This window comes from Cyanistes caeruleus, chromosome 9, assembly GCF_971803275.1.
Source record: "Cyanistes caeruleus chromosome 9, bCyaCae1.hap1.1, whole genome shotgun sequence".
Taxonomy (NCBI): Eukaryota; Metazoa; Chordata; class Aves; order Passeriformes; family Paridae; genus Cyanistes; species Cyanistes caeruleus.
The window spans coordinates 10,161,244-10,185,920 of NC_141709.1; the positions used below are offsets into that span (position 1 = coordinate 10,161,244).

Here is a 24,677-nt window from a genome sequence, read left to right on the forward strand (position 1 = left end):
TGAGGAAATTGGGTGTCAGAGGCCACGAGCAGCCCCCAGGCAGTCACCTTGTTCCTGTCACCCGCTGCTCTGGTGCTTCCCCTGAGAGACTGCCATGCCTGCAGCAGAAGCCCTCGAGGCTGGGCCTCAGCAGCCCCGAGGTGCCCAGGCTGGGCTGTCTCGGGACAAGGAGGGCAAGGAGGCCCTGGCAGGGCACAGCCAGTGGGTGCTGCCAGGGCAGCAGGCAGAGGCAGGGCTGGCGGCCAGCCCGGGCCCCCGCGCCTGCCCAGGCCACGGTGCTGAGACCAAGGCTCCCCTGACACAGAGCTCTGTGTCTGCACAGCTTCTGCCTCCATGGGGAGGGTGGTGATGTCTCCTCGAGCAGCGCTGCTGAGTCGCTGCTGCTGAAGCGGCTCTGGACAGAGCAGAAACGGCACCAGAGCGTGCACAGGAACGGCCCTCAGGGCTGGGCTGGAGTGGCCAAGATGCCTCCTTCTCTTGCAGGAATAACAGAGATGGTGGACACAGTCCCTTCAGTATATATGTTCTATAGGCTGTAGTTAGGTTCTTTATTGCAATTGCTATAGAGGTCCTTTCATTGTACATACATTTTATAGATTGTTGCTATGAAGATTCTTATAACATAAATACATTCTGTAGTTCATTGTTGGTGGTGGTGCTGTTGTGTAAATAAATTGTCCTTGTTTGTCACAGGCTGTCTGTCTTTGCATTTGCTTTGGGCACAGGCAGCATTTGCACAGCTGTGGTTTCCCCTTGCCCTGGGTTCCTGAGGCTGGAGGTCCCTGGGGGTGCTGGCACAGCCACCCTGGGGCTGGGGTCCCCGTGCACAGGAGGGAACCACTGGTGGCGCTCCCGGCACTGGGCACCACTCGTGTTCCTGGGCTGCTGCAGAGCGGTGTCCCCAAGAGCAAAGCTGTCACCAGCAGAGAGGGGGCTCTGACAGGAGCAGCCCCTGCAGCAATGCAAAGCAGGCAGGAAACCTCCTGCCACCCTTCCTGCTGCAGCCACAGGTTTGAGCTGTTCCTAAAGATCCTGTTGGGCTGTCTGAGACACTTGGGCCAAGGCATTGCTTCCAAGCTGGGCCACTTTGGCCGGGCTGGGTGGAGCCCCAGGGCAGGGGGCAGCGTGTGCAACGGCCCTTGGTGACACGGTGCATCATGGTAACCGTGGAATGGAACGGGACAGGGTGTCCAAGGGCCCTTTGTGACATGGGGTGACATTAGTGTTGGTGGTGACACAGCCACACCACAGTGCCTGGTGCACGTGACAGGGCAGGACGGGACAGAGTGGTGCTGTGAGGAGCCCCCACACGGCGCACTCATTCCTTGCTGACCCAGAGCCTTTCTGAGGCGTTACTCCTGCAGGTCACCTCGAGGCCAGACCACAGCACTCGGTGACCTGCAGCCTTCCCGAGGCTTCACTTCTGGTGAGGTGAAGCACCACACTTCTCAGGTGTGCTCGAGCCCAGACCGTGGCATTTCCTCACCGCGGTCCTTGACGACGAGTCTCCTGTCCTTGTGGCACGAGCCCCTGAGACCCAAGTGCAGGACTGGCTGTCCTGCAGCCTTGCCAAGACTTCACTCCTGCAGGTGCCTTCCAGGCACAGCTGCAGGACTTGCCAACTCAGACCTTTTCTGAGCCACCTCTGCTGCGAGTAGCCATGAATCCAGGCAGTGATGTTGAGCAGAGACCTCCAAGTGTCCCCAAGCTGACCTGGGTGAAGGAGGAGAAAGAAGGCCCTGGGACTGCCCCAGCACAGCAGCCTGGAGAGCTGGAGCAATTTCAGCCACCTCAGGAGGGTGAGCGGCAGACCTGGGCCTGCAGCCAGCTTGGCCTCGTCCCATCCCATCCCATCCCATCCCATCCCATCCCATCCCATCCCATCCCATCCCATCCCATCCCATCCCATCCCATCCCATCCCCCGGGGACACACCCATGGACAGGACAGAAGTGGGGCTGGGTCAGACGCCCTGGAGCTGTACTCTGTGCCCTGGGGCCTCCCGGGGCTGTCCCTGCCTGGGGAGTGCAGGGCTGGGCTGTGTTCTCCGGCCTCTCCCGCAGCCCCTCAGCTCAAGCTGCGCTCGCTCTTTGCCAGGAGCAGCCATGGAGCGCACTCGAGAGCAGGATCGCAGCCGTGGCCTCTTCCGCACAACAGCGCAGGTACCTGCAGCCATCCCCTCTCCTGCTCAGCCCAGCACCACGCTTGGAGCACTCCATGCAATGTCCCTCATTTCTTGCCCTTCTGCTGCAGATGATTTGCAAATTCATGAAGAGAATTCGGGAGGAAGAGACCACTGCCATGGGCACTGTGGTCAGAGCATACTCTCCCATCTTCAAAACCAAGGCCAGTGCTGCCCTGCTGGACATGCTTGTGGAGGAGGGTCCTTCCAGTCCAAAGCAAGTAAGCAGTCTGTGGCCTGGCTTCGATCCTCCCAGGAATTGCTTGGCCACGCCAGCTGCTCACTGCGAGCCTTTGAGGCCGTGGCAGTGCGGTGGGAAGAGAAGCACTTCTCTGGGAAGCTGGGCACATTACTCCTGCTGGCAGCTTTCCAAGTTTCCCTGTGCCTTCTCCAGGTGCTCCCCATGGTGAGGTTCATCTACCAGTGGCTCAAGGCTAATGAGTTTCCTGAGTACAATCTGTACAGGCCCCTTCTGGATATGACAGAGGCACAGCCTGCTGACGTGGTGATGGCTCTCCTGCGTGTGGCCCCATGGTGTGACAGGTACAGGGCCCACGTGCCCAGAGGGCTCAGGGCATCCCCCTGCACAGCCCGGCTCAGGTGTCTGACAAACAGAGGATTCCAGGGCCCTGTGGCTCCTCCCTTTGTCAGCCCTGGCACAGCAGCCCCCGAGCCTGCTGCCCTCAGGGGCCAGTCCCCACAGGGCTGGGCTGCCACTGAGGGGCAGTGGGCAGAGGCAGGGCTGGCAGCCAGCTCAGCTCCCTGCTGCTGCCCAGGCCACGGGGATGTGTCCCAGACCCCCCTGACACAGAACTCTGACCCCACAGAGCTGCTACCACCATGTGGAAGAGCATCATGTGCTCGTGCAGGGCTGCAGAGCCAGCCATGCTGATACTTCTGGATGTGCTGGGCACCTGGCCAGAGCTCAGCATGTGCACCTCCGACGGGGACCACACGGCTGTCCTTGCCCTGGCTGTGAGTTTCTGCAACTGACCTTTGCTCACCCCAAGGTCACCTCTCCCTCAGGTCTCCATCCTCCCTCCTCCCATGGCATCTCCCTGCATCAGGCACTGGGCTCCAACCTGGCCTAGGAGCAGCTCCAGGGCCACCAGGCCGGCTGCTGTCCCTACATCTCCACTGGCCTCTCCCTGCCACGCTCGGGCCCTGCCACATGGACACCTGAGCACTGAGCACTGACTCAGGCTGCTCTGTCCTTCACAGGCAACTGTGGTGATATGGAAGATGCTCCAGCTGCCCTGTCTCCCACATGCAGTGACAGTGTATTTCCCCCGTCTCTTGGTGCATCTGCTCTTGCAAGTGCTGTTCAGCACATTGGATCTGCCAGAGAAGGTCGATACCTTCTGGAAGAGATGCCAGCAGCAACACGGCCTTGCCATCAGCCCCAACAGGTGCTCCATGCCAGTCCTCCTGTCCCTGCCATGTCCCCAGGGCAGAAGCCCGTGCTCCCAGCATCACCTGGGCTTTGCTGTGCACACAGGTTTGCAGTGCAGACCCTGAAGGCCCTGCTCTGCCGACTGCACTATGAGGATGTGGTGGCAGCAGTGGAAGACGAGTGTGGCTGGGACACGCTGCTGTGTGCTGGCACGCACCACTGTGCTGTGGGTGTGCTGGCCAGGTGAGCTGCCCCCAAACAGCGTTTGTGCCCCGAGCCTGGGGTGCCCCACACAGTCCCCGTGGTCATGGGCCAGAGGGCCTTGTCACCAAGGGATGGCCAAGGACACTGCACAAGCCTGGGAGAGGAGGGTGCCCAAGAGCAGCTGCTTCCCAAAGGGCCTGGGTCCCCTTGCAGGGTGGTGGAGAAGGGCCAAGCTCCTCCTGGGAGTCAGTCCATGGAGAGGTTTGTCCCGCTGGCTCAGGGTCTTGGTTCCTTTTTCCTCCCATCAGAGCAATGCGTCACGTGTCCCTACCCTTGTGTTCTGCGATTGCATTCTACCTGCTCGGGCTGCTCAGCAAAGACACGGCACACGGGGATTTGGCCGCCATGGCGTTCCTTGTGGAGGTGAGCCTGAAGGGCAGCGCTGTCTCGCTGAGCTGTCTCCCAGCTCTCTGCCCTCTCGGTGCCGCAGCCGCCCGGGACGGTGCCCACGCCCTGTGCTGCTGCCTGGGCCCAGCCCTGTGCGCTGCTGCCCCATCACCGGCCTGTGCCCTTCAGATGTTGGAGTGCCTGGACTCGAGTGAATACCGTGACAGCGTCCTGGAGATCGCATCAAACAAACTGCAGAGCGAGTGCAGGGAGAGGCGTCGCTTGGCACTCAGAGGCCTTGTGGTGCTCGGCAAGAATTCCTCCATGGTGAGAAGGGGGCAGCGGCTGCCGGCGTGGGGCTGGGGAAGGCAGTGGCTTGCGCTTGGCTGGCCTTTGGGCACTGAGGCAGCTGCTGCCAGTTCTCCTGCCTCCTGCCTCTTGCCTCCTGCCCCAGGCCTTTGGCACAGGCCTTTGGCCTCTGGGCCCTGTGGCAGCAGGGTGGCATTTCACACACTTGTGTTCCACACAGGCCAAAAGAATGTGGGGCCTGCATGAAAGGCTCGTGGAGCTCCTGGGGGAAAATGACAGCCATGTGCTTGGGATGAGCATCGCTCTCCTCAGCCGTTTGCTCCTGTACAGTGGTGGCCCGATAACCATCCCCCTCGGCCTGCAGCTGGCTGAGGCGCTCCTGCCGCTCTTTGACAATGTAAGGCTCTGTGTCTCCAGCCATGGCTGCTGCCTTGGCACTGTGCCCTGGGCATTTGCAGGCCTGTGCCCAGGTGGGCCTGAAGCAGCTGATGCTGAGGTCTTTATTTCTTCCTTTCGTACAGGACGATAGCCAGGTGCAGCTGTGCTCCATGTTCATCTTCCAAGAGATAATGGATTTAGTACCAAAGGAGGGGAAAAAGGCCCTGAAGTCCCACGTGCAGCAGAGCCTGCTCCCACTCTCCTTGCACTGCCATGATGAGAACCAGCGCGTGGTTGATGTGAGGACTCGGCAGCTGCCGTGGCTCCCTGGCAGGGCGCTCGGCTGCCTCCTGCTCTGCTGCCTCGCAGGCTGCAGCTCCCTCCTGGTCTTGGCCCAGGGACGTGGGTCCTGTGCCCTGGGCTGTGGTGCCATCTCTGGGTCTCTGCTGCTCTCCAGGCCTCCCGGGAAACGCTGCTCTGTTCCGCCCGATTCCTGAAGAGGAAGGATCTCCAGCAGATGCTGCGGGTGGATCAGACCTGGAGGTTCGGCGAGGGCTTGGTAAGGGCGGGCTGGAAGCCCCAGCCCAAGGTTGGAGAAGCTCAGTGTGTGCGGCTGGCAGCTGTGCCCTGCCCAGTGCCGCACCCAGGGCCGCCAGCCTGTGCCCCACACGCTGCTCCCTTCCCTGGGCCCCGCGGGCTCTACTCCAGCCCCCTGTGGCCCCGAGCCGTGTGCCCATGGAGCCCCGGCACCGCTGCTCTGTCGGGCAGGGCAGCACCGCGGCTCCCCGGGCAGCCCCCGGCCCTCTGCCCCCTCCAGAGCCCGGCGCCAGCGGCTGCTGCCCGGTGCCTCAGGGCTGGGCGGGCACGGGAGGCCGGGGCTGGCCGCAGGCAGCAGTGCCCGGCCGAGGGGCAGAGCCCGCACCAACCCTTCCCTCCCGCCGCTCTCTGCAGCTGGCACAGGACAGGAGCCGAGCGGCTGAGCACCTGCACCGGGCCCTGCTGTACCTGGACAGCCCGCAGGAGTCCCTGCGAGCGGCGGCCATCAGGTTCATTGGTGAGCCACGAACCGGGCTGGGCTCCCTCCCTGCCCCGCCGCAGCTCGGCCCCAGCCCCGGCTGCTGCCCCGGCCCTGGAGCCCCGGCTGCCCTCGGGGCTGCTGCTGCCGGCCTCTGGCAGCCGGGCCCTTGGGCTGAGTCAGGATGCGGCAAGGGCCGGGGCTGAGCCCTGCCGGGGCAGGAGGCCGTGTGGCCCCAGGGCTGGCAGCGCCGCTGGCAGGGAGCTGTGCTGCTGGGACCCTGACAGGCTCTGTGTTCCCAGGGATGGCCGGGCAGCACCTCCGGGGGAACAAACGAGAGCTCCAGAGCATCTGTCAGGGTGAGTGAGGGCAGCGGGCTGCCAGCCCCGGCTGCCAAGGGGAGCTGCAATCCCTGCCCCGGCTGCCCAGGGCTCTGCTCCCTGTGCGGACCAGGCCTGGTGTGGCCAGGGCACACACAGAGATTTCAGGGGCACGAGTGCCAATAGTGTCCAGTGGCTTTGGGCTGATCCCTTTGGTCCCTGCTCCCTCCTGGCCATGGCCAGAGCCACCTGGGTTGGCCCTTGCACGGGGCTCTCCTCGGGTACCTGCAGATCCAGATCTGACCATGGAGATCTGTTCCTCTCTCTTGCAGCCCTTGATGACAAGGCACAGGACATCAGCCCTGCCATCAGACTGCTGGCTCTGGAAACAGCCTTTGTCCTCCGCGCAGCTCAAGGCTCCATCTTGCAGAAGTGGCAAGATGGATTCCGCAGGGCACGCAAGAACCGCCCTTGTCTGTGGGCCCGTGGCTGGCGGTGCTGCTGGAGCTCTGAGGAGAGCTGAATTTAGAGGCTCTCTGTCTGCCGGGGCCATCTGAGCCGGGCAGGATTTTTCTTTAGGATATTTTTTTTATTCCTTCTTCTTCGTTCTTTTTAATATAGATATATAGAAATAGAAATATATAGAATATAGATATAGAATTATATATAGAAATATAGAATTATATTTAGAAATATAGAATGTGTTCTCATACCCAGTGTCTCAGGTGCTTTCTCTGGTGCCCAGTGCGCAGGGCATAGGGGGAGAGGGGAAAAGGGTGCTTGTGCTCAGCAAGCTGCCCAGGCGTGCAGTGGGGAAGGGAAAATGGCCAGAAGGCCCTCGGCCTTGGGTGGTTCTGCTGAAGCCTTAACGCTGCCCACAGAGGAGCTGGGCAGGGGCTGGAGCTGTGGGGATCGCTGTGATTGTGGTGCCTGGAGATGGGCACGAGGCTTCTCCCAGCCAGGAAGCGCCGTCTGTGTCCTGCAGCCTGTGGGTTGCTGGCGGGATTGCTGAGGGCTCTGAGGCTCTCTCAATCTGGCTCCTCTGGAGCTCCATCGGGGCTGCACCGCTGCCGGGCAGGTTGGCCGGGCTGGGGGAGAGCAGAGGGGCCAGGGTGGTGGAAGCCCTGAGGAAATTGGGTGTCAGAGGCCACGAGCAGCCCCCAGGCAGTCACCTTGTTCCTGTCACCCGCTGCTCTGGTGCTTCCCCTGAGAGACTGCCATGCCTGCAGCAGAAGCCCTCGAGGCTGGGCCTCAGCAGCCCCGAGGTGCCCAGGCTGGGCTGTCTCGGGACAAGGAGGGCAAGGAGGCCCTGGCAGGGCACAGCCACTGGGTGCTGCCAGGGCAGCAGGCAGAGGCAGGGCTGGCGGCCAGCCCGGGCCCCCGCGCCTGCCCAGGCCACGGTGCTGAGACCAAGGCTCCCCTGACACAGAGCTCTGTGTCTGCACAGCTTCTGCCTCCATGGGGAGGGTGGTGATGTCTCCTCGAGCAGCGCTGCTGAGTCGCTGCTGCTGAAGCGGCTCTGGACAGAGCAGAAACGGCACCAGAGCGTGCACAGGAACGGCCCTCAGGGCTGGGCTGGAGTGGCCAAGATGCCTCCTTCTCTTGCAGGAATAACAGAGATGGTGGACACAGTCCCTTCAGTATATATGTTCTACAGGCTGTAGTTAGGTTCTTTATTGCAATTGCTATAGAGGTCCTTTCATTGTACATACATTTTATAGATTGTTGCTATGAAGATTCTTATAACATAAATACATTCTGTAGTTCATTGTTGGTGGTGGTGCTGTTGTGTAAATAAATTGTCCTTGTTTGTCACAGGCTGTCTGTCTTTGCATTTGCTTTGGGCACAGGCAGCATTTGCACAGCTGTGGTTTCCCCTTGCCCTGGGTTCCTGAGGCTGGAGGTCCCTGGGGGTGCTGGCACAGCCACCCTGGGGCTGGGGTCCCCGTGCACAGGAGGGAACCACTGGTGGCGCTCCCGGCACTGGGCACCACTCGTGTTCCTGGGCTGCTGCAGAGCGGTGTCCCCAAGAGCAAAGCTGTCACCAGCAGAGAGGGGGCTCTGACAGGAGCAGCCCCTGCAGCAATGCAAAGCAGGCAGGAAACCTCCTGCCACCCTTCCTGCTGCAGCCACAGGTTTGAGCTGTTCCTAAAGATCCTGTTGGGCTGTCTGAGACACTTGGGCCAAGGCATTGCTTCCAAGCTGGGCCACTTTGGCCGGGCTGGGTGGAGCCCCAGGGCAGGGGGCAGCGTGTGCAACGGCCCTTGGTGACACGGTGCATCATGGTAACCGTGGAATGGAACGGGACAGGGTGTCCAAGGGCCCTTTGTGACATGGGGTGACATTAGTGTTGGTGGTGACACAGCCACACCACAGTGCCTGGTGCACGTGACAGGGCAGGACGGGACAGAGTGGTGCTGTGAGGAGCCCCCACACGGCGCACTCATTCCTTGCTGACCCAGAGCCTTTCTGAGGCGTTACTCCTGCAGGTCACCTCGAGGCCAGACCACAGCACTCGGTGACCTGCAGCCTTCCCGAGGCTTCACTTCTGGTGAGGTGAAGCACCACACTTCTCAGGTGTGCTCGAGCCCAGACCGTGGCATTTCCTCACCGCGGTCCTTGACGACGAGTCTCCTGTCCTTGTGGCACGAGCCCCTGAGACCCAAGTGCAGGACTGGCTGTCCTGCAGCCTTGCCAAGACTTCACTCCTGCAGGTGCCTTCCAGGCACAGCTGCAGGACTTGCCAACTCAGACCTTTTCTGAGCCACCTCTGCTGCGAGTAGCCATGAATCCAGGCAGTGATGTTGAGCAGAGACCTCCAAGTGTCCCCAAGCTGACCTGGGTGAAGGAGGAGAAAGAAGGCCCTGGGACTGCCCCAGCACAGCAGCCTGGAGAGCTGGAGCAATTTCAGCCACCTCAGGAGGGTGAGCGGCAGACCTGGGCCTGCAGCCAGCTTGGCCTCGTCCCATCCCATCCCATCCCATCCCATCCCATCCCATCCCATCCCATCCCATCCCATCCCATCCCATCCCATCCCATCCCATCCCATCCCATCCCCCGGGGACACACCCATGGACAGGACAGAAGTGGGGCTGGGTCAGACGCCCTGGAGCTGTACTCTGTGCCCTGGGGCCTCCCGGGGCTGTCCCTGCCTGGGGAGTGCAGGGCTGGGCTGTGTTCTCCGGCCTCTCCCGCAGCCCCTCAGCTCAAGCTGCGCTCGCTCTTTGCCAGGAGCAGCCATGGAGCGCACTCGAGAGCAGGATCGCAGCCGTGGCCTCTTCCGCACAACAGCGCAGGTACCTGCAGCCATCCCCTCTCCTGCTCAGCCCAGCACCACGCTTGGAGCACTCCATGCAATGTCCCTCATTTCTTGCCCTTCTGCTGCAGATGATTTGCAAATTCATGAAGAGAATTCGGGAGGAAGAGACCACTGCCATGGGCACTGTGGTCAGAGCATACTCTCCCATCTTCAAAACCAAGGCCAGTGCTGCCCTGCTGGACATGCTTGTGGAGGAGGGTCCTTCCAGTCCAAAGCAAGTAAGCAGTCTGTGGCCTGGCTTCGATCCTCCCAGGAATTGCTTGGCCACGCCAGCTGCTCACTGCGAGCCTTTGAGGCCGTGGCAGTGCGGTGGGAAGAGAAGCACTTCTCTGGGAAGCTGGGCACATTACTCCTGCTGGCAGCTTTCCAAGTTTCCCTGTGCCTTCTCCAGGTGCTCCCCATGGTGAGGTTCATCTACCAGTGGCTCAAGGCTAATGAGTTTCCTGAGTACAATCTGTACAGGCCCCTTCTGGATATGACAGAGGCACAGCCTGCTGACGTGGTGATGGCTCTCCTGCGTGTGGCCCCATGGTGTGACAGGTACAGGGCCCACGTGCCCAGAGGGCTCAGGGCATCCCCCTGCACAGCCCGGCTCAGGTGTCTGACAAACAGAGGATTCCAGGGCCCTGTGGCTCCTCCCTTTGTCAGCCCTGGCACAGCAGCCCCCGAGCCTGCTGCCCTCAGGGGCCAGTCCCCACAGGGCTGGGCTGCCACTGAGGGGCAGTGGGCAGAGGCAGGGCTGGCAGCCAGCTCAGCTCCCTGCTGCTGCCCAGGCCACGGGGATGTGTCCCAGACCCCCCTGACACAGAACTCTGACCCCACAGAGCTGCTACCACCATGTGGAAGAGCATCATGTGCTCGTGCAGGGCTGCAGAGCCAGCCATGCTGATACTTCTGGATGTGCTGGGCACCTGGCCAGAGCTCAGCATGTGCACCTCCGACGGGGACCACACGGCTGTCCTTGCCCTGGCTGTGAGTTTCTGCAACTGACCTTTGCTCACCCCAAGGTCACCTCTCCCTCAGGTCTCCATCCTCCCTCCTCCCATGGCATCTCCCTGCATCAGGCACTGGGCTCCAACCTGGCCTAGGAGCAGCTCCAGGGCCACCAGGCCGGCTGCTGTCCCTACATCTCCACTGGCCTCTCCCTGCCACGCTCGGGCCCTGCCACATGGACACCTGAGCACTGAGCACTGACTCAGGCTGCTCTGTCCTTCACAGGCAACTGTGGTGATATGGAAGATGCTCCAGCTGCCCTGTCTCCCACATGCAGTGACAGTGTATTTCCCCCGTCTCTTGGTGCATCTGCTCTTGCAAGTGCTGTTCAGCACATTGGATCTGCCAGAGAAGGTCGATACCTTCTGGAAGAGATGCCAGCAGCAACACGGCCTTGCCATCAGCCCCAACAGGTGCTCCATGCCAGTCCTCCTGTCCCTGCCATGTCCCCAGGGCAGAAGCCCGTGCTCCCAGCATCACCTGGGCTTTGCTGTGCACACAGGTTTGCAGTGCAGACCCTGAAGGCCCTGCTCTGCCGACTGCACTATGAGGATGTGGTGGCAGCAGTGGAAGACGAGTGTGGCTGGGACACGCTGCTGTGTGCTGGCACGCACCACTGTGCTGTGGGTGTGCTGGCCAGGTGAGCTGCCCCCAAACAGCGTTTGTGCCCCGAGCCTGGGGTGCCCCACACAGTCCCCGTGGTCATGGGCCAGAGGGCCTTGTCACCAAGGGATGGCCAAGGACACTGCACAAGCCTGGGAGAGGAGGGTGCCCAAGAGCAGCTGCTTCCCAAAGGGCCTGGGTCCCCTTGCAGGGTGGTGGAGAAGGGCCAAGCTCCTCCTGGGAGTCAGTCCATGGAGAGGTTTGTCCCGCTGGCTCAGGGTCTTGGTTCCTTTTTCCTCCCATCAGAGCAATGCGTCACGTGTCCCTACCCTTGTGTTCTGCGATTGCATTCTACCTGCTCGGGCTGCTCAGCAAAGACACGGCACACGGGGATTTGGCCGCCATGGCGTTCCTTGTGGAGGTGAGCCTGAAGGGCAGCGCTGTCTCGCTGAGCTGTCTCCCAGCTCTCTGCCCTCTCGGTGCCGCAGCCGCCCGGGACGGTGCCCACGCCCTGTGCTGCTGCCTGGGCCCAGCCCTGTGCGCTGCTGCCCCATCACCGGCCTGTGCCCTTCAGATGTTGGAGTGCCTGGACTCGAGTGAATACCGTGACAGCGTCCTGGAGATCGCATCAAACAAACTGCAGAGCGAGTGCAGGGAGAGGCGTCGCTTGGCACTCAGAGGCCTTGTGGTGCTCGGCAAGAATTCCTCCATGGTGAGAAGGGGGCAGCGGCTGCCGGCGTGGGGCTGGGGAAGGCAGTGGCTTGCGCTTGGCTGGCCTTTGGGCACTGAGGCAGCTGCTGCCAGTTCTCCTGCCTCCTGCCTCTTGCCTCCTGCCCCAGGCCTTTGGCACAGGCCTTTGGCCTCTGGGCCCTGTGGCAGCAGGGTGGCATTTCACACACTTGTGTTCCACACAGGCCAAAAGAATGTGGGGCCTGCATGAAAGGCTCGTGGAGCTCCTGGGGGAAAATGACAGCCATGTGCTTGGGATGAGCATCGCTCTCCTCAGCCGTTTGCTCCTGTACAGTGGTGGCCCGATAACCATCCCCCTCGGCCTGCAGCTGGCTGAGGCGCTCCTGCCGCTCTTTGACAATGTAAGGCTCTGTGTCTCCAGCCATGGCTGCTGCCTTGGCACTGTGCCCTGGGCATTTGCAGGCCTGTGCCCAGGTGGGCCTGAAGCAGCTGATGCTGAGGTCTTTATTTCTTCCTTTCGTACAGGACGATAGCCAGGTGCAGCTGTGCTCCATGTTCATCTTCCAAGAGATAATGGATTTAGTACCAAAGGAGGGGAAAAAGGCCCTGAAGTCCCACGTGCAGCAGAGCCTGCTCCCACTCTCCTTGCACTGCCATGATGAGAACCAGCGCGTGGTTGATGTGAGGACTCGGCAGCTGCCGTGGCTCCCTGGCAGGGCGCTCGGCTGCCTCCTGCTCTGCTGCCTCGCAGGCTGCAGCTCCCTCCTGGTCTTGGCCCAGGGACGTGGGTCCTGTGCCCTGGGCTGTGGTGCCATCTCTGGGTCTCTGCTGCTCTCCAGGCCTCCCGGGAAACGCTGCTCTGTTCCGCCCGATTCCTGAAGAGGAAGGATCTCCAGCAGATGCTGCGGGTGGATCAGACCTGGAGGTTCGGCGAGGGCTTGGTAAGGGCGGGCTGGAAGCCCCAGCCCAAGGTTGGAGAAGCTCAGTGTGTGCGGCTGGCAGCTGTGCCCTGCCCAGTGCCGCACCCAGGGCCGCCAGCCTGTGCCCCACACGCTGCTCCCTTCCCTGGGCCCCGCGGGCTCTACTCCAGCCCCCTGTGGCCCCGAGCCGTGTGCCCATGGAGCCCCGGCACCGCTGCTCTGTCGGGCAGGGCAGCACCGCGGCTCCCCGGGCAGCCCCCGGCCCTCTGCCCCCTCCAGAGCCCGGCGCCAGCGGCTGCTGCCCGGTGCCTCAGGGCTGGGCGGGCACGGGAGGCCGGGGCTGGCCGCAGGCAGCAGTGCCCGGCCGAGGGGCAGAGCCCGCACCAACCCTTCCCTCCCGCCGCTCTCTGCAGCTGGCACAGGACAGGAGCCGAGCGGCTGAGCACCTGCACCGGGCCCTGCTGTACCTGGACAGCCCGCAGGAGTCCCTGCGAGCGGCGGCCATCAGGTTCATTGGTGAGCCACGAACCGGGCTGGGCTCCCTCCCTGCCCCGCCGCAGCTCGGCCCCAGCCCCGGCTGCTGCCCCGGCCCTGGAGCCCCGGCTGCCCTCGGGGCTGCTGCTGCCGGCCTCTGGCAGCCGGGCCCTTGGGCTGAGTCAGGATGCGGCAAGGGCCGGGGCTGAGCCCTGCCGGGGCAGGAGGCCGTGTGGCCCCAGGGCTGGCAGCGCCGCTGGCAGGGAGCTGTGCTGCTGGGACCCTGACAGGCTCTGTGTTCCCAGGGATGGCCGGGCAGCACCTCCGGGGGAACAAACGAGAGCTCCAGAGCATCTGTCAGGGTGAGTGAGGGCAGCGGGCTGCCAGCCCCGGCTGCCAAGGGGAGCTGCAATCCCTGCCCCGGCTGCCCAGGGCTCTGCTCCCTGTGCGGACCAGGCCTGGTGTGGCCAGGGCACACACAGAGATTTCAGGGGCACGAGTGCCAATAGTGTCCAGTGGCTTTGGGCTGATCCCTTTGGTCCCTGCTCCCTCCTGGCCATGGCCAGAGCCACCTGGGTTGGCCCTTGCACGGGGCTCTCCTCGGGTACCTGCAGATCCAGATCTGACCATGGAGATCTGTTCCTCTCTCTTGCAGCCCTTGATGACAAGGCACAGGACATCAGCCCTGCCATCAGACTGCTGGCTCTGGAAACAGCCTTTGTCCTCCGCGCAGCTCAAGGCTCCATCTTGCAGAAGTGGCAAGATGGATTCCGCAGGGCACGCAAGAACCGCCCTTGTCTGTGGGCCCGTGGCTGGCGGTGCTGCTGGAGCTCTGAGGAGAGCTGAATTTAGAGGCTCTCTGTCTGCCGGGGCCATCTGAGCCGGGAAGGATTTTTCTTTAGGATATTTTTTTTATTCCTTCTTCTTCGTTCTTTTTAATATAGATATATAGAAATAGAAATATATAGAATATAGATATAGAATTATATATAGAAATATAGAATTATATTTAGAAATATAGAATGTGTTCTCATACCCAGTGTCTCAGGTGCTTTCTCTGGTGCCCAGTGCGCAGGGCATAGGGGGAGAGGGGAAAAGGGTGCTTGTGCTCAGCAAGCTGCCCAGGCGTGCAGTGGGGAAGGGAAAATGGCCAGAAGGCCCTCGGCCTTGGGTGGTTCTGCTGAAGCCTTAACGCTGCCCACAGAGGAGCTGGGCAGGGGCTGGAGCTGTGGGGATCGCTGTGATTGTGGTGCCTGGAGATGGGCACGAGGCTTCTCCCAGCCAGGAAGCGCCGTCTGTGTCCTGCAGCCTGTGGGTTGCTGGCGGGATTGCTGAGGGCTCTGAGGCTCTCTCAATCTGGCTCCTCTGGAGCTCCATCGGGGCTGCACCGCTGCCGGGCAGGTTGGCCGGGCTGGGGGAGAGCAGAGGGGCCAGGGTGGTGGAAGCCCTGAGGAAATTGGGTGTCAGAGGCCACGAGCAGCCCCCAGGCAGTCACCTTGTTCCTGTCACCCGCTGCTCTGGTGCTTCCCCTGAGAGACTGCCATGCCTGCAGCAGAAGCCCTCGAGGCTGGGCCTCAGCAGCCCCGAGGTGCCCAGGCTGGGCTGTCTCGGGACAAGGAGGGCAAGGAGGCCCTGGCAGGGCACAGCCACTGGGTGCTGCCAGGGCAGCAGGCAGAGGCAGGGCTGGCGGCCAGCCCGGGCCCCCGCGCCTGCCCAGGCCACGGTGCTGAGACCAAGGCTCCCCTGACACAGAGCTCTGTGTCTGCACAGCTTCTGCCTCCATGGGGAGGGTGGTGATGTCTCCTCGAGCAGCGCTGCTGAGTCGCTGCTGCTGAAGCGGCTCTGGACAGAGCAGAAACGGCACCAGAGCGTGCACAGGAACGGCCCTCAGGGCTGGGCTGGAGTGGCCAAGATGCCTCCTTCTCTTGCAGGAATAACAGAGATGGTGGACACAGTCCCTTCAGTATATATGTTCTACAGGCTGTAGTTAGGTTCTTTATTGCAATTGCTATAGAGGTCCTTTCATTGTACATACATTTTATAGATTGTTGCTATGAAGATTCTTATAACATAAATACATTCTGTAGTTCATTGTTGGTGGTGGTGCTGTTGTGTAAATAAATTGTCCTTGTTTGTCACAGGCTGTCTGTCTTTGCATTTGCTTTGGGCACAGGCAGCATTTGCACAGCTGTGGTTTCCCCTTGCCCTGGGTTCCTGAGGCTGGAGGTCCCTGGGGGTGCTGGCACAGCCACCCTGGGGCTGGGGTCCCCGTGCACAGGAGGGAACCACTGGTGGCGCTCCCGGCACTGGGCACCACTCGTGTTCCTGGGCTGCTGCAGAGCGGTGTCCCCAAGAGCAAAGCTGTCACCAGCAGAGAGGGGGCTCTGACAGGAGCAGCCCCTGCAGCAATGCAAAGCAGGCAGGAAACCTCCTGCCACCCTTCCTGCTGCAGCCACAGGTTTGAGCTGTTCCTAAAGATCCTGTTGGGCTGTCTGAGACACTTGGGCCAAGGCATTGCTTCCAAGCTGGGCCACTTTGGCCGGGCTGGGTGGAGCCCCAGGGCAGGGGGCAGCGTGTGCAACGGCCCTTGGTGACACGGTGCATCATGGTAACCGTGGAATGGAACGGGACAGGGTGTCCAAGGGCCCTTTGTGACATGGGGTGACATTAGTGTTGGTGGTGACACAGCCACACCACAGTGCCTGGTGCACGTGACAGGGCAGGACGGGACAGAGTGGTGCTGTGAGGAGCCCCCACACGGCGCACTCATTCCTTGCTGACCCAGAGCCTTTCTGAGGCGTTACTCCTGCAGGTCACCTCGAGGCCAGACCACAGCACTCGGTGACCTGCAGCCTTCCCGAGGCTTCACTTCTGGTGAGGTGAAGCACCACACTTCTCAGGTGTGCTCGAGCCCAGACCGTGGCATTTCCTCACCGCGGTCCTTGACGACGAGTCTCCTGTCCTTGTGGCACGAGCCCCTGAGACCCAAGTGCAGGACTGGCTGTCCTGCAGCCTTGCCAAGACTTCACTCCTGCAGGTGCCTTCCAGGCACAGCTGCAGGACTTGCCAACTCAGACCTTTTCTGAGCCACCTCTGCTGCGAGTAGCCATGAATCCAGGCAGTGATGTTGAGCAGAGACCTCCAAGTGTCCCCAAGCTGACCTGGGTGAAGGAGGAGAAAGAAGGCCCTGGGACTGCCCCAGCACAGCAGCCTGGAGAGCTGGAGCAATTTCAGCCACCTCAGGAGGGTGAGCGGCAGACCTGGGCCTGCAGCCAGCTTGGCCTCGTCCCATCCCATCCCATCCCATCCCATCCCATCCCATCCCATCCCATCCCATCCCATCCCATCCCATCCCCCGGGGACACACCCATGGACAGGACAGAAGTGGGGCTGGGTCAGACGCCCTGGAGCTGTACTCTGTGCCCTGGGGCCTCCTGGGGCTGTCCCTGCCTGGGGAGTGCAGGGCTGGGCTGTGTTCTCCGGCCTCTCCCGCAGCCCCTCAGCTCAAGCTGCGCTCGCTCTTTGCCAGGAGCAGCCATGGAGCGCACTCGAGAGCAGGATCGCAGCCGTGGCCTCTTCCGCACAACAGCGCAGGTACCTGCAGCCATCCCCTCTCCTGCTCAGCCCAGCACCACGCTTGGAGCACTCCATGCAATGTCCCTCATTTCTTGCCCTTCTGCTGCAGATGATTTGCAAATTCATGAAGAGAATTCGGGAGGAAGAGACCACTGCCATGGGCACTGTGGTCAGAGCATACTCTCCCATCTTCAAAACCAAGGCCAGTGCTGCCCTGCTGGACATGCTTGTGGAGGAGGGTCCTTCCAGTCCAAAGCAAGTAAGGCAGTCTGTGGCCTGGCTTCGATCCTCCCAGGAATTGCTTGGCCACGCCAGCTGCTCACTGCGAGCCTTTGAGGCCGTGGCAGTGCGGTGGGAAGAGAAGCACTTCTCTGGGAAGCTGGGCACATTACTCCTGCTGGCAGCTTTCCAAGTTTCCCTGTGCCTTCTCCAGGTGCTCCCCATGGTGAGGTTCATCTACCAGTGGCTCAAGGCTAATGAGTTTCCTGAGTACAATCTGTACAGGCCCCTTCTGGATATGACAGAGGCACAGCCTGCTGACGTGGTGATGGCTCTCCTGCGTGTGGCCCCATGGTGTGACAGGTACAGGGCCCACGTGCCCAGAGGGCTCAGGGCATCCCCCTGCACAGCCCGGCTCAGGTGTCTGACAAACAGAGGATTCCAGGGCCCTGTGGCTCCTCCCTTTGTCAGCCCTGGCACAGCAGCCCCCGAGCCTGCTGCCCTCAGGGGCCAGTCCCCACAGGGCTGGGCTGCCACTGAGGGGCAGTGGGCAGAGGCAGGGCTGGCAGCCAGCTCAGCTCCCTGCTGCTGCCCAGGCCACGGGGATGTGTCCCAGACCCCCCTGACACAGAACTCTGACCCCACAGAGCTGCTACCACCATGTGGAAGAGCATCATGTGCTCGTGCAGGGCTGCAGAGCCAGCCATGCTGATACTTCTGGATGTGCTGGGCACCTGGCCAGAGCTCAGCATGTGCACCTCCGACGGGGACCACACGGCTGTCCTTGCCCTGGCTGTGAGTTTCTGCAACTGACCTTTGCTCACCCCAAGGTCACCTCTCCCTCAGGTCTCCATCCTCCCTCCTCCCATGGCATCTCCCTGCATCAGGCACTGGGCTCCAACCTGGCCTAGGAGCAGCTCCAGGGCCACCAGGCCGGCTGCTGTCCCTACATCTCCACTGGCCTCTCCCTGCCACGCTCGGGCCCTGCCACATGGACACCTGAGCACTGAGCACTGACTCAGGCTGCTCTGTCCTTCACAGGCAACTGTGGTGATATGGAAGATGCTCCAGCTGCCCTGTCTCCCACATGCAGTGACAGTGTATTTCCCCCGTCTCTTGGTGCATCTGCTCTTGCAAGTGCTGTTCAGCACATTGGATCTGCCAGAGAAGGTCGATACCTTCTGGAAGAGATGCCAGCAGCAACACGGCCTTGCCATCAGCCCCAACAGGTGCTCCATGCCAGTCCTCCTGTCCCTGCCATGTCCCCAGGGCAGAAGCCCGTGCTCCCAGCATCACCTGGGCTTTGCTGTGCACACAGGTTTGCAGTGCAGACCCTGAAGGCCCTGCTCTGCCGACTGCACTATGAGGATGTGGTGGCAGCAGTGGAAGACGAGTGTGGCTGGGACACGCTGCTGTGTGCTGGCACGCACCACTGTGCTGTGGGTGTGCTGGCCAGGTGAGCTGCCCCCAAACAGCGTTTGTGCCCCGTGCCTGGGGTGCCCCACACAGTCCCCGTGGTCAGGGGCCAGAGGGCCTTGTCACCAAGGGATGGCCAAGGACACTGCACAAGCCTGGGAGAGGAGGGTGCCCAAGAGCAGCTGCTTCCCAAAGGGCCTGGGTCCCCTTGCAGGGTGGTGGAGAAGGGCCAAGCTCCTCCTGGGAGTCAGTCCATGGAGAGGTTTTTCCCACTGGCTCAGGGTCTTGGTTCCTTTTTCCTCCCATCAGAGCAATGCGTCACGTGTCCCTACCCTTGTGTTCTGCGATTGCATTCTACCTGCTCGGGCTGCTCAGCAAAGACACGGCACACGGGGATTTGGCCGCCATGGCGTTCCTTGTGGAGGTGAGCCTGAAGGGCAGCGCTGTCTCGCTGAGCTGTCTCCCAGCTCTCTGCCCTCTCGGTGCCGCAGCCGCCCGGGACGGTGCCCACGCCCTGTGCTGCTGCCTGGGCCCAGCCCTGTGCGCTGCTGCCCCATCACCGGCCTGTGCCCTTCAGATGTTGGAGTGCCTGGACTCGAGTGAATACCGTGACAGCGTCCTGGAGATCGCATCAAACAAACTGCAGAGCGAGTGCAGGGAGAGGCGTCGCTTGGCACTCAGAGGCCTTGTGGTGCTCGGCAAGAATTCCTCCATGGTGAGAAGGGGGCAGCGGCTGCCGGCGTGGGGCTGGGGAAGGCAGTGGCTTGCGCTTGGCTGGCCTTTGGGCACTGAGGCAGCTGCTGCCAGCTCTCCTGCCTCCTGCCTCTTGCCTCCTGCCCCAGGCCTTTGGCACAGGCCTTTGGCCTCTGGGCCCTGTGGCAGCAGGGTGGCATTTCACACACTTGTGTTCCACACAGGCCAAAAGAATGTGGGGCCTGCATGAAAGGCTCGTGGAGCTCCTGGGGGAAAATGACAGCCATGTGCTTGGGATGAGCATCGCTCTCCTCAGCCGTTTGTTCCTGTACAGTGGTGGCCCGATAACCATCCCCCTCGGCCTGCAGCTGGCTGAGGCGCTCCTGCCGCTCTTTGACAATGTAAGGCTCTGTGTCTCCAGCCATGGCTGCTGCCTTGGCACTGTGCCCTGGGCATTTGCAGGCCTGTGCCCAGGTGGGCCTGAAGCAGCTGATGCTGAGGTCTTTATTTCTTCCTTTCGTACAGGACGATAGCCAGGTGCAGCTGTGCTCCATGTTCATCTTCCAAGAGATGATGGATTTAGTACCAAAGGAGGGGAAAAAGGCCCTGAAGTCCCACGTGCAGCAGAGCCTGCTCCCACTCTCCTTGCACTGCCATGATGAGAACCAGCGCGTGGTTGATGTGAGGACTCGGCAGCTGCCGTGGCTCCCTGGCAGGGCGCTCGGCTGCCTCCTGCTCTGCTGCCTCGCAGGCTGCAGCTCCCTCCTGGTCTTGGCCCAGGGACGTGGGTCCTGTGCCCTGGGCTGTGGTGCCATCTCTGGGTCTCTGCTGCTCTCCAGGCCTCCCGGGAAACGCTGCTCTGTTCCGCCCGATTCCTGAAGAGGAAGGATCTCCAGCAGATGCTGCGGGTGGATCAGACCTGGAGGTTCGGCGAGGGCTTGGTAAGGGCGGGCTGGAAGCCCCAGCCCAAGGTTGGAGAAGCTCAGTGTGTGCGGCTGGCAGCTGTGCCCTGCCCAGTGCCGCACCCAGGGCCGCCAGCCTGTGCCCCACACGCTGCTCCCTTCCCTGGGCCCCGCGGGCTCTACTCCAGCCCCCTGTGGCCCCGAGCCGTGTGCCCATGGAGCCCCGGCACCGCTGGTCTGTCGGGCAGGGCAGCACCGCGGCTCCCCGGGCAGCCCCCGGCCCTCTGCCCCCTCCAGAGCCCGGCGCCAGCGGCTGCTGCCCGGTGCCTCAGGGCTGGGCGGGCACGGGAGGCCGGGGCTGGCCGCAGGCAGCAGTGCCCGGCCGAGGGGCAGAGCCCGCACCAACCCTTCCCTCCCGCCGCTCTCTGCAGCTGGCACAGGACAGGAGCCGAGCGGCTGAGCACCTGCACCGGGCCCTGCTGTACCTGGACAGCCCGCAGGAGTCCCTGCGAGCGGCGGCCATCAGGTTCATTGGTGAGCCACGAACCGGGCTGGGCTCCCTCCCTGCCCCGCCGCAGCTCGGCCCCAGCCCCGGCTGCTGCCCCGGCCCTGGAGCCCCGGCTGCCCTCGGGGCTGCTGCTGCCGGCCTCTGGCAGCCGGGGCCCTTGGGCTGAGTCAGGATGCGGCAAGGGCCGGGGCTGAGCCCTGCCGGGGCAGGAGGCCGTGTGGCCCCAGGGCTGGCAGCGCCGCTGGCAGGGAGCTGTGCTGCTGGGACCCTGACAGGCTCTGTGTTCCCAGGGATGGCCGGGCAGCACCTCCGGGGGAACAAACGAGAGCTCCAGAGCATCTGTCAGGGTGAGTGAGGGCAGCGGGCTGCCAGCCCCGGCTGCCAAGGGGAGCTGCAATCCCTGCCCCGGCTGCCCAGGGCTCTGCTCCCTGTGCGGACCAGGCCTGGTGTGGCCAGGGCACACACAGAGATTTCAGGGGCACGAGTGCCAATAGTGTCCAGTGGCTTTGGGCTGATCCCTTTGGTCCCTGCTCCCTCCTGGCCATGGCCAGAGCCACCTGGGTTGGCCCTTGCACGGGGCTCTCCTCGGGTACCTGCAGATCCAGATCTGACCATGGAGATCTGTTCCTCTCTCTTGCAGCCCTTGATGACAAGGCACAGGACATCAGCCCTGCCATCAGACTGCTGGCTCTGGAAACAGCCTTTGTCCTCCGCGCAGCTCAAGGCTCCATCTTGCAGAAGTGGCGAGATGGATTCCGCAGGGCACGCAAGAACCGCCCTTGTCTGTGGGCCCGTGGCTGGCGGTGCTGCTGGAGCTCTGAGGAGAGCTGAATTGAGAGGCTCTCTGTCTGCCGGGGCCATCTGAGCCGGGCAGGATTTTTCTTTAGGATATTTTTTTTATTCCTTCTTCTTCGTTCTTTTTAATATAGATATATAGAAATAGAAATATATAGAATATAGATATAGAATTATATATAGAAATATAGAATTATATTTAGAAATATAGAATGTGTTCTCATACCCAGTGTCTCAGGTGCTTTCTCTGGTGCCCAGTGCGCAGGGCATAGAGGGAGAGGGGAAAAGGGTGCTTGTGCTCAGCAAGCTGCCCAGGCGTGCAGTGGGGAAGGGAAAATGGCCAGAAGGCCCTCGGCCTTGGGTGGTTCTGCTGAAGCCTTAACGCTGCCCACAGAGGAGCTGGGCAGGGGCTGGAGCTGTGGGGATCGCTGTGATTGTGGTGCCTGGAGATGGGCACGAGGCTTCTCCCAGCCAGGAAGCGCCGTCTGTGTCCTGCAGCCCGTGGGTTGCTGGCGGGATTGCTGAGGGCTCTGAGGCTCTCTCAATCTGGCTCCTCTGGAGCTCCATCGGGGCTGCACCGCTGCCGGGCAGGTTGGCCCGGCTGGGGGAGAGCAGAGGGGCCAGGGTGGTGGAAGCCCTGAGGAAATTGGGTGTCAGAGGCCACGAGCAGCCCCCAGGCAGTCACCTTGTTCCTGTCACCCGCTGCTCTGGTGCTTCCCCTGAGAGACTGCCATGCCTGCAGCAGAAGCCCTCGAGGCTGGGCCTCAGCAGCCCCGAGGTGCCCAGGCTGGGCTGTCTCGGGACAAGGAGGGCAAGGAGGCCCTGGCAGGGCACAGCCAGTGGGTGCTGCCAGGGCAGCGGGCAGAGGCAGGGCTGGCGGCCAGCCCGGGCCCCCGCGCCTGCCCAGGCCACGGTGCTGAGACCAAGGCTCCCCTGACACAGAGCTCTGTGTCTGCACAGCTTCTGCCTCCATGGGGAGGGTGGTGATGTCTCCTCGAGCAGCGCTGCTGAGTCGCTGCTGCTGAAGCGGCTCTGGACAGAGCAGAAACGGCACCAGAGCGTGCACAGGAACGGCCCTCAGGGCTGGGCTGGAGTGGCCAAGATGCCTCCTTCTCTTGCAGGAATAACAGAGATGGTGGACACAGTCCCTTCAGTATATATGTTCTACAGGCTGTAGTTAGGTTCTTTATTGCAATTGCTATAGAGGTCCTTTCATTGTACATACATTTTATAGATTGTTGCTATGAAGATTCTTATAACATAAATACATTCTGTAGTTCATTGTTGGTGGTGGTGCTGTTGTGTAAATAAATTGTCCTTGTTTGTCACAGGCTGTCTGTCTTTGCATTTGCTTTGGGCACAGGCAGCATTTGCACAGCTGTGGTTTCCCCTTGCCCTGGGTTCCTGAGGCTGGAGGTCCCTGGGGGTGCTGGCACAGCCACCCTGGGGCTGGGGTCCCCGTGCACAGGAGGGAACCACTGGTGGCGCTCCCGGCACTGGGCACCACTCGTGTTCCTGGGCTGCTGCAGAGCGGTGTCCCCAAGAGCAAAGCTGTCACCAGCAGAGAGGGGGCTCTGACAGGAGCAGCCCCTGCAGCAATGCAAAGCAGGCAGGAAACCTCCTGCCACCCTTCCTGCTGCAGCCACAGGTTTGAGCTGTTCCTAAAGATCCTGTTGGGCTGTCTGAGACACTTGGGCCAAGGCATTGCTTCCAAGCTGGGCCACTTTGGCCGGGCTGGGTGGAGCCCCAGGGCAGGGGGCAGCGTGTGCAACGGCCCTTGGTGACACGGTGCATCATGGTAACCGTGGAATGGAACGGGACAGGGTGTCCAAGGGCCCTTTGTGACATGGGGTGACATTAGTGTTGGTGGTGACACAGCCACACCACAGTGCCTGGTGCACGTGACAGGGCAGGACGGGACAGAGTGGTGCTGTGAGGAGCCCCCACACGGCGCACTCATTCCTTGCTGACCCAGAGCCTTTCTGAGGCGTTACTCCTGCAGGTCACCTCGAGGCCAGACCACAGCACTCGGTGACCTGCAGCCTTCCCGAGGCTTCACTTCTGGTGAGGTGAAGCACCACACTTCTCAGGTGTGCTCGAGCCCAGACCGTGGCATTTCCTCACCGCGGTCCTTGACGACGAGTCTCCTGTCCTTGTGGCACGAGCCCCTGAGACCCAAGTGCAGGACTGGCTGTCCTGCAGCCTTGCCAAGACTTCACTCCTGCAGGTGCCTTCCAGGCACAGCTGCAGGACTTGCCAACTCAGACCTTTTCTGAGCCACCTCTGCTGCGAGTAGCCATGAATCCAGGCAGTGATGTTGAGCAGAGACCTCCAAGTGTCCCCAAGCTGACCTGGGTGAAGGAGGAGAAAGAAGGCCCTGGGACTGCCCCAGCACAGCAGCCTGGAGAGCTGGAGCAATTTCAGCCACCTCAGGAGGGTGAGCGGCAGACCTGGGCCTGCAGCCAGCTTGGCCTCGTCCCATCCCATCCCATCCCATCCCATCCCATCCCATCCCATCCCATCCCATCCCATCCCATCCCATCCCATCCCATCCCATCCCCCGGGGACACACCCATGGACAGGACAGAAGTGGGGCTGGGTCAGACGCCCTGGAGCTGTACTCTGTGCCCTGGGGCCTCCCGGGGCTGTCCCTGCCTGGGGAGTGCAGGGCTGGGCTGTGTTCTCCAACCTCTCCCGCAGCCCCTCAGCTCAAGCTGCGCTCGCTCTTTGCCAGGAGCAGCCATGGAGCGCACTCGAGAGCAGGATCGCAGCCGTGGCCTCTTCCGCACAACAGCGCAGGTACCTGCAGCCATCCCCTCTCCTGCTCAGCCCAGCACCACGCTTGGAGCACTCCATGCAATGTCCCTCATTTCTTGCCCTTCTGCTGCAGATGATTTGCAAATTCATGAAGAGAATTCGGGAGGAAGAGACCACTGCCATGGGCACTGTGGTCAGAGCATACTCTCCCATCTTCAAAACCAAGGCCAGTGCTGCCCTGCTGGACATGCTTGTGGAGGAGGGTCCTTCCAGTCCAAAGCAAGTAAGCAGTCTGTGGCCTGGCTTCGATCCTCCCAGGAATTGCTTGGCCACGCCAGCTGCTCACTGCGAGCCTTTGAGGCCGTGGCAGTGCGGTGGGAAGAGAAGCACTTCTCTGGGAAGCTGGGCACATTACTCCTGCTGGCAGCTTTCCAAGTTTCCCTGTGCCTTCTCCAGGTGCTCCCCATGGTGAGGTTCATCTACCAGTGGCTCAAGGCTAATGAGTTTCCTGAGTACAATCTGTACAGGCCCCTTCTGGATATGACAGAGGCACAGCCTGCTGATGTGGTGATGGCTCTCCTGCGTGTGGCCCCATGGTGTGACAGGTACAGGGCCCACGTGCCCA

General features: G+C 61.9%; 3 protein-coding genes and 1 pseudogene across 4 annotated transcripts in view; all 4 read left to right on the plus strand.

Annotated features, from left to right (window-relative positions):
- Positions 1-24,677, plus strand: part of LOC147651556 (coiled-coil domain-containing protein 180-like) — a 241,593-nt pseudogene that overhangs the window by 132,201 nt on the left and 84,715 nt on the right. The gene's annotated exons all lie outside the window — the stretch shown is intronic.
- LOC147651565 (uncharacterized) lies at positions 1,245-4,112 on the plus strand. Its single transcript, XM_086901531.1, has 4 exons — positions 1,245-1,799; positions 2,097-2,161; positions 2,253-2,402; positions 2,576-4,112. The coding sequence occupies exons 1-4, from the start codon at positions 1,661-1,663 to the stop codon at positions 3,071-3,073; spliced, it is 852 nt and encodes a 283-aa protein (XP_086757657.1). The 5' UTR covers positions 1,245-1,660; the 3' UTR covers positions 3,074-4,112.
- On the plus strand, positions 8,557-11,434 carry LOC147651566 (uncharacterized). The gene is made up of 4 exons (XM_086901535.1): positions 8,557-9,111; positions 9,419-9,483; positions 9,575-9,724; positions 9,898-11,434. Exons 1-4 carry the CDS (start codon positions 8,973-8,975, stop codon positions 10,393-10,395), a joined length of 852 nt encoding a protein of 283 aa, XP_086757661.1. The 5' UTR covers positions 8,557-8,972; the 3' UTR covers positions 10,396-11,434.
- LOC147651567 (maestro heat-like repeat-containing protein family member 7) lies at positions 15,881-20,877 on the plus strand. The gene is made up of 14 exons (XM_086842267.1): positions 15,881-16,433; positions 16,716-16,780; positions 16,872-17,021; positions 17,196-17,344; positions 17,629-17,776; positions 18,023-18,210; positions 18,300-18,437; positions 18,707-18,821; positions 18,975-19,112; positions 19,315-19,491; positions 19,616-19,771; positions 19,930-20,031; positions 20,424-20,526; positions 20,791-20,877. Exons 1-14 carry the CDS (start codon positions 16,295-16,297, stop codon positions 20,853-20,855), a joined length of 1,833 nt encoding a protein of 610 aa, XP_086698393.1. The 5' UTR covers positions 15,881-16,294; the 3' UTR covers positions 20,856-20,877.

Bases quoted from the DNA above. Each gene is read 5' to 3' on its own strand.
- LOC147651565 (XM_086901531.1), top strand. From the start codon at position 1,661: ATGAATCCAGGCAGTGATGTTGAGCAGAGACCTCCAAGTGTCCCCAAG. The intron at 1,800-2,096 runs GTGAGCGGCAGA...GCTCTTTGCCAG, and splicing joins ATTTCAGCCACCTCAGGAGG to GAGCAGCCATGGAGCGCACT. The intron at 2,403-2,575 runs GTAAGCAGTCTG...TGCCTTCTCCAG, and splicing joins GTCCTTCCAGTCCAAAGCAA to GTGCTCCCCATGGTGAGGTT.
- LOC147651566 (XM_086901535.1), top strand. From the start codon at position 8,973: ATGAATCCAGGCAGTGATGTTGAGCAGAGACCTCCAAGTGTCCCCAAG. The intron at 9,112-9,418 runs GTGAGCGGCAGA...GCTCTTTGCCAG, and splicing joins ATTTCAGCCACCTCAGGAGG to GAGCAGCCATGGAGCGCACT. The intron at 9,484-9,574 runs GTACCTGCAGCC...CTTCTGCTGCAG, and splicing joins TCTTCCGCACAACAGCGCAG to ATGATTTGCAAATTCATGAA.
- LOC147651567 (XM_086842267.1), top strand. From the start codon at position 16,295: ATGAATCCAGGCAGTGATGTTGAGCAGAGACCTCCAAGTGTCCCCAAG. The intron at 16,781-16,871 runs GTACCTGCAGCC...CTTCTGCTGCAG, and splicing joins TCTTCCGCACAACAGCGCAG to ATGATTTGCAAATTCATGAA. The intron at 20,032-20,423 runs GTAAGGGCGGGC...CGCTCTCTGCAG, and splicing joins GGAGGTTCGGCGAGGGCTTG to CTGGCACAGGACAGGAGCCG.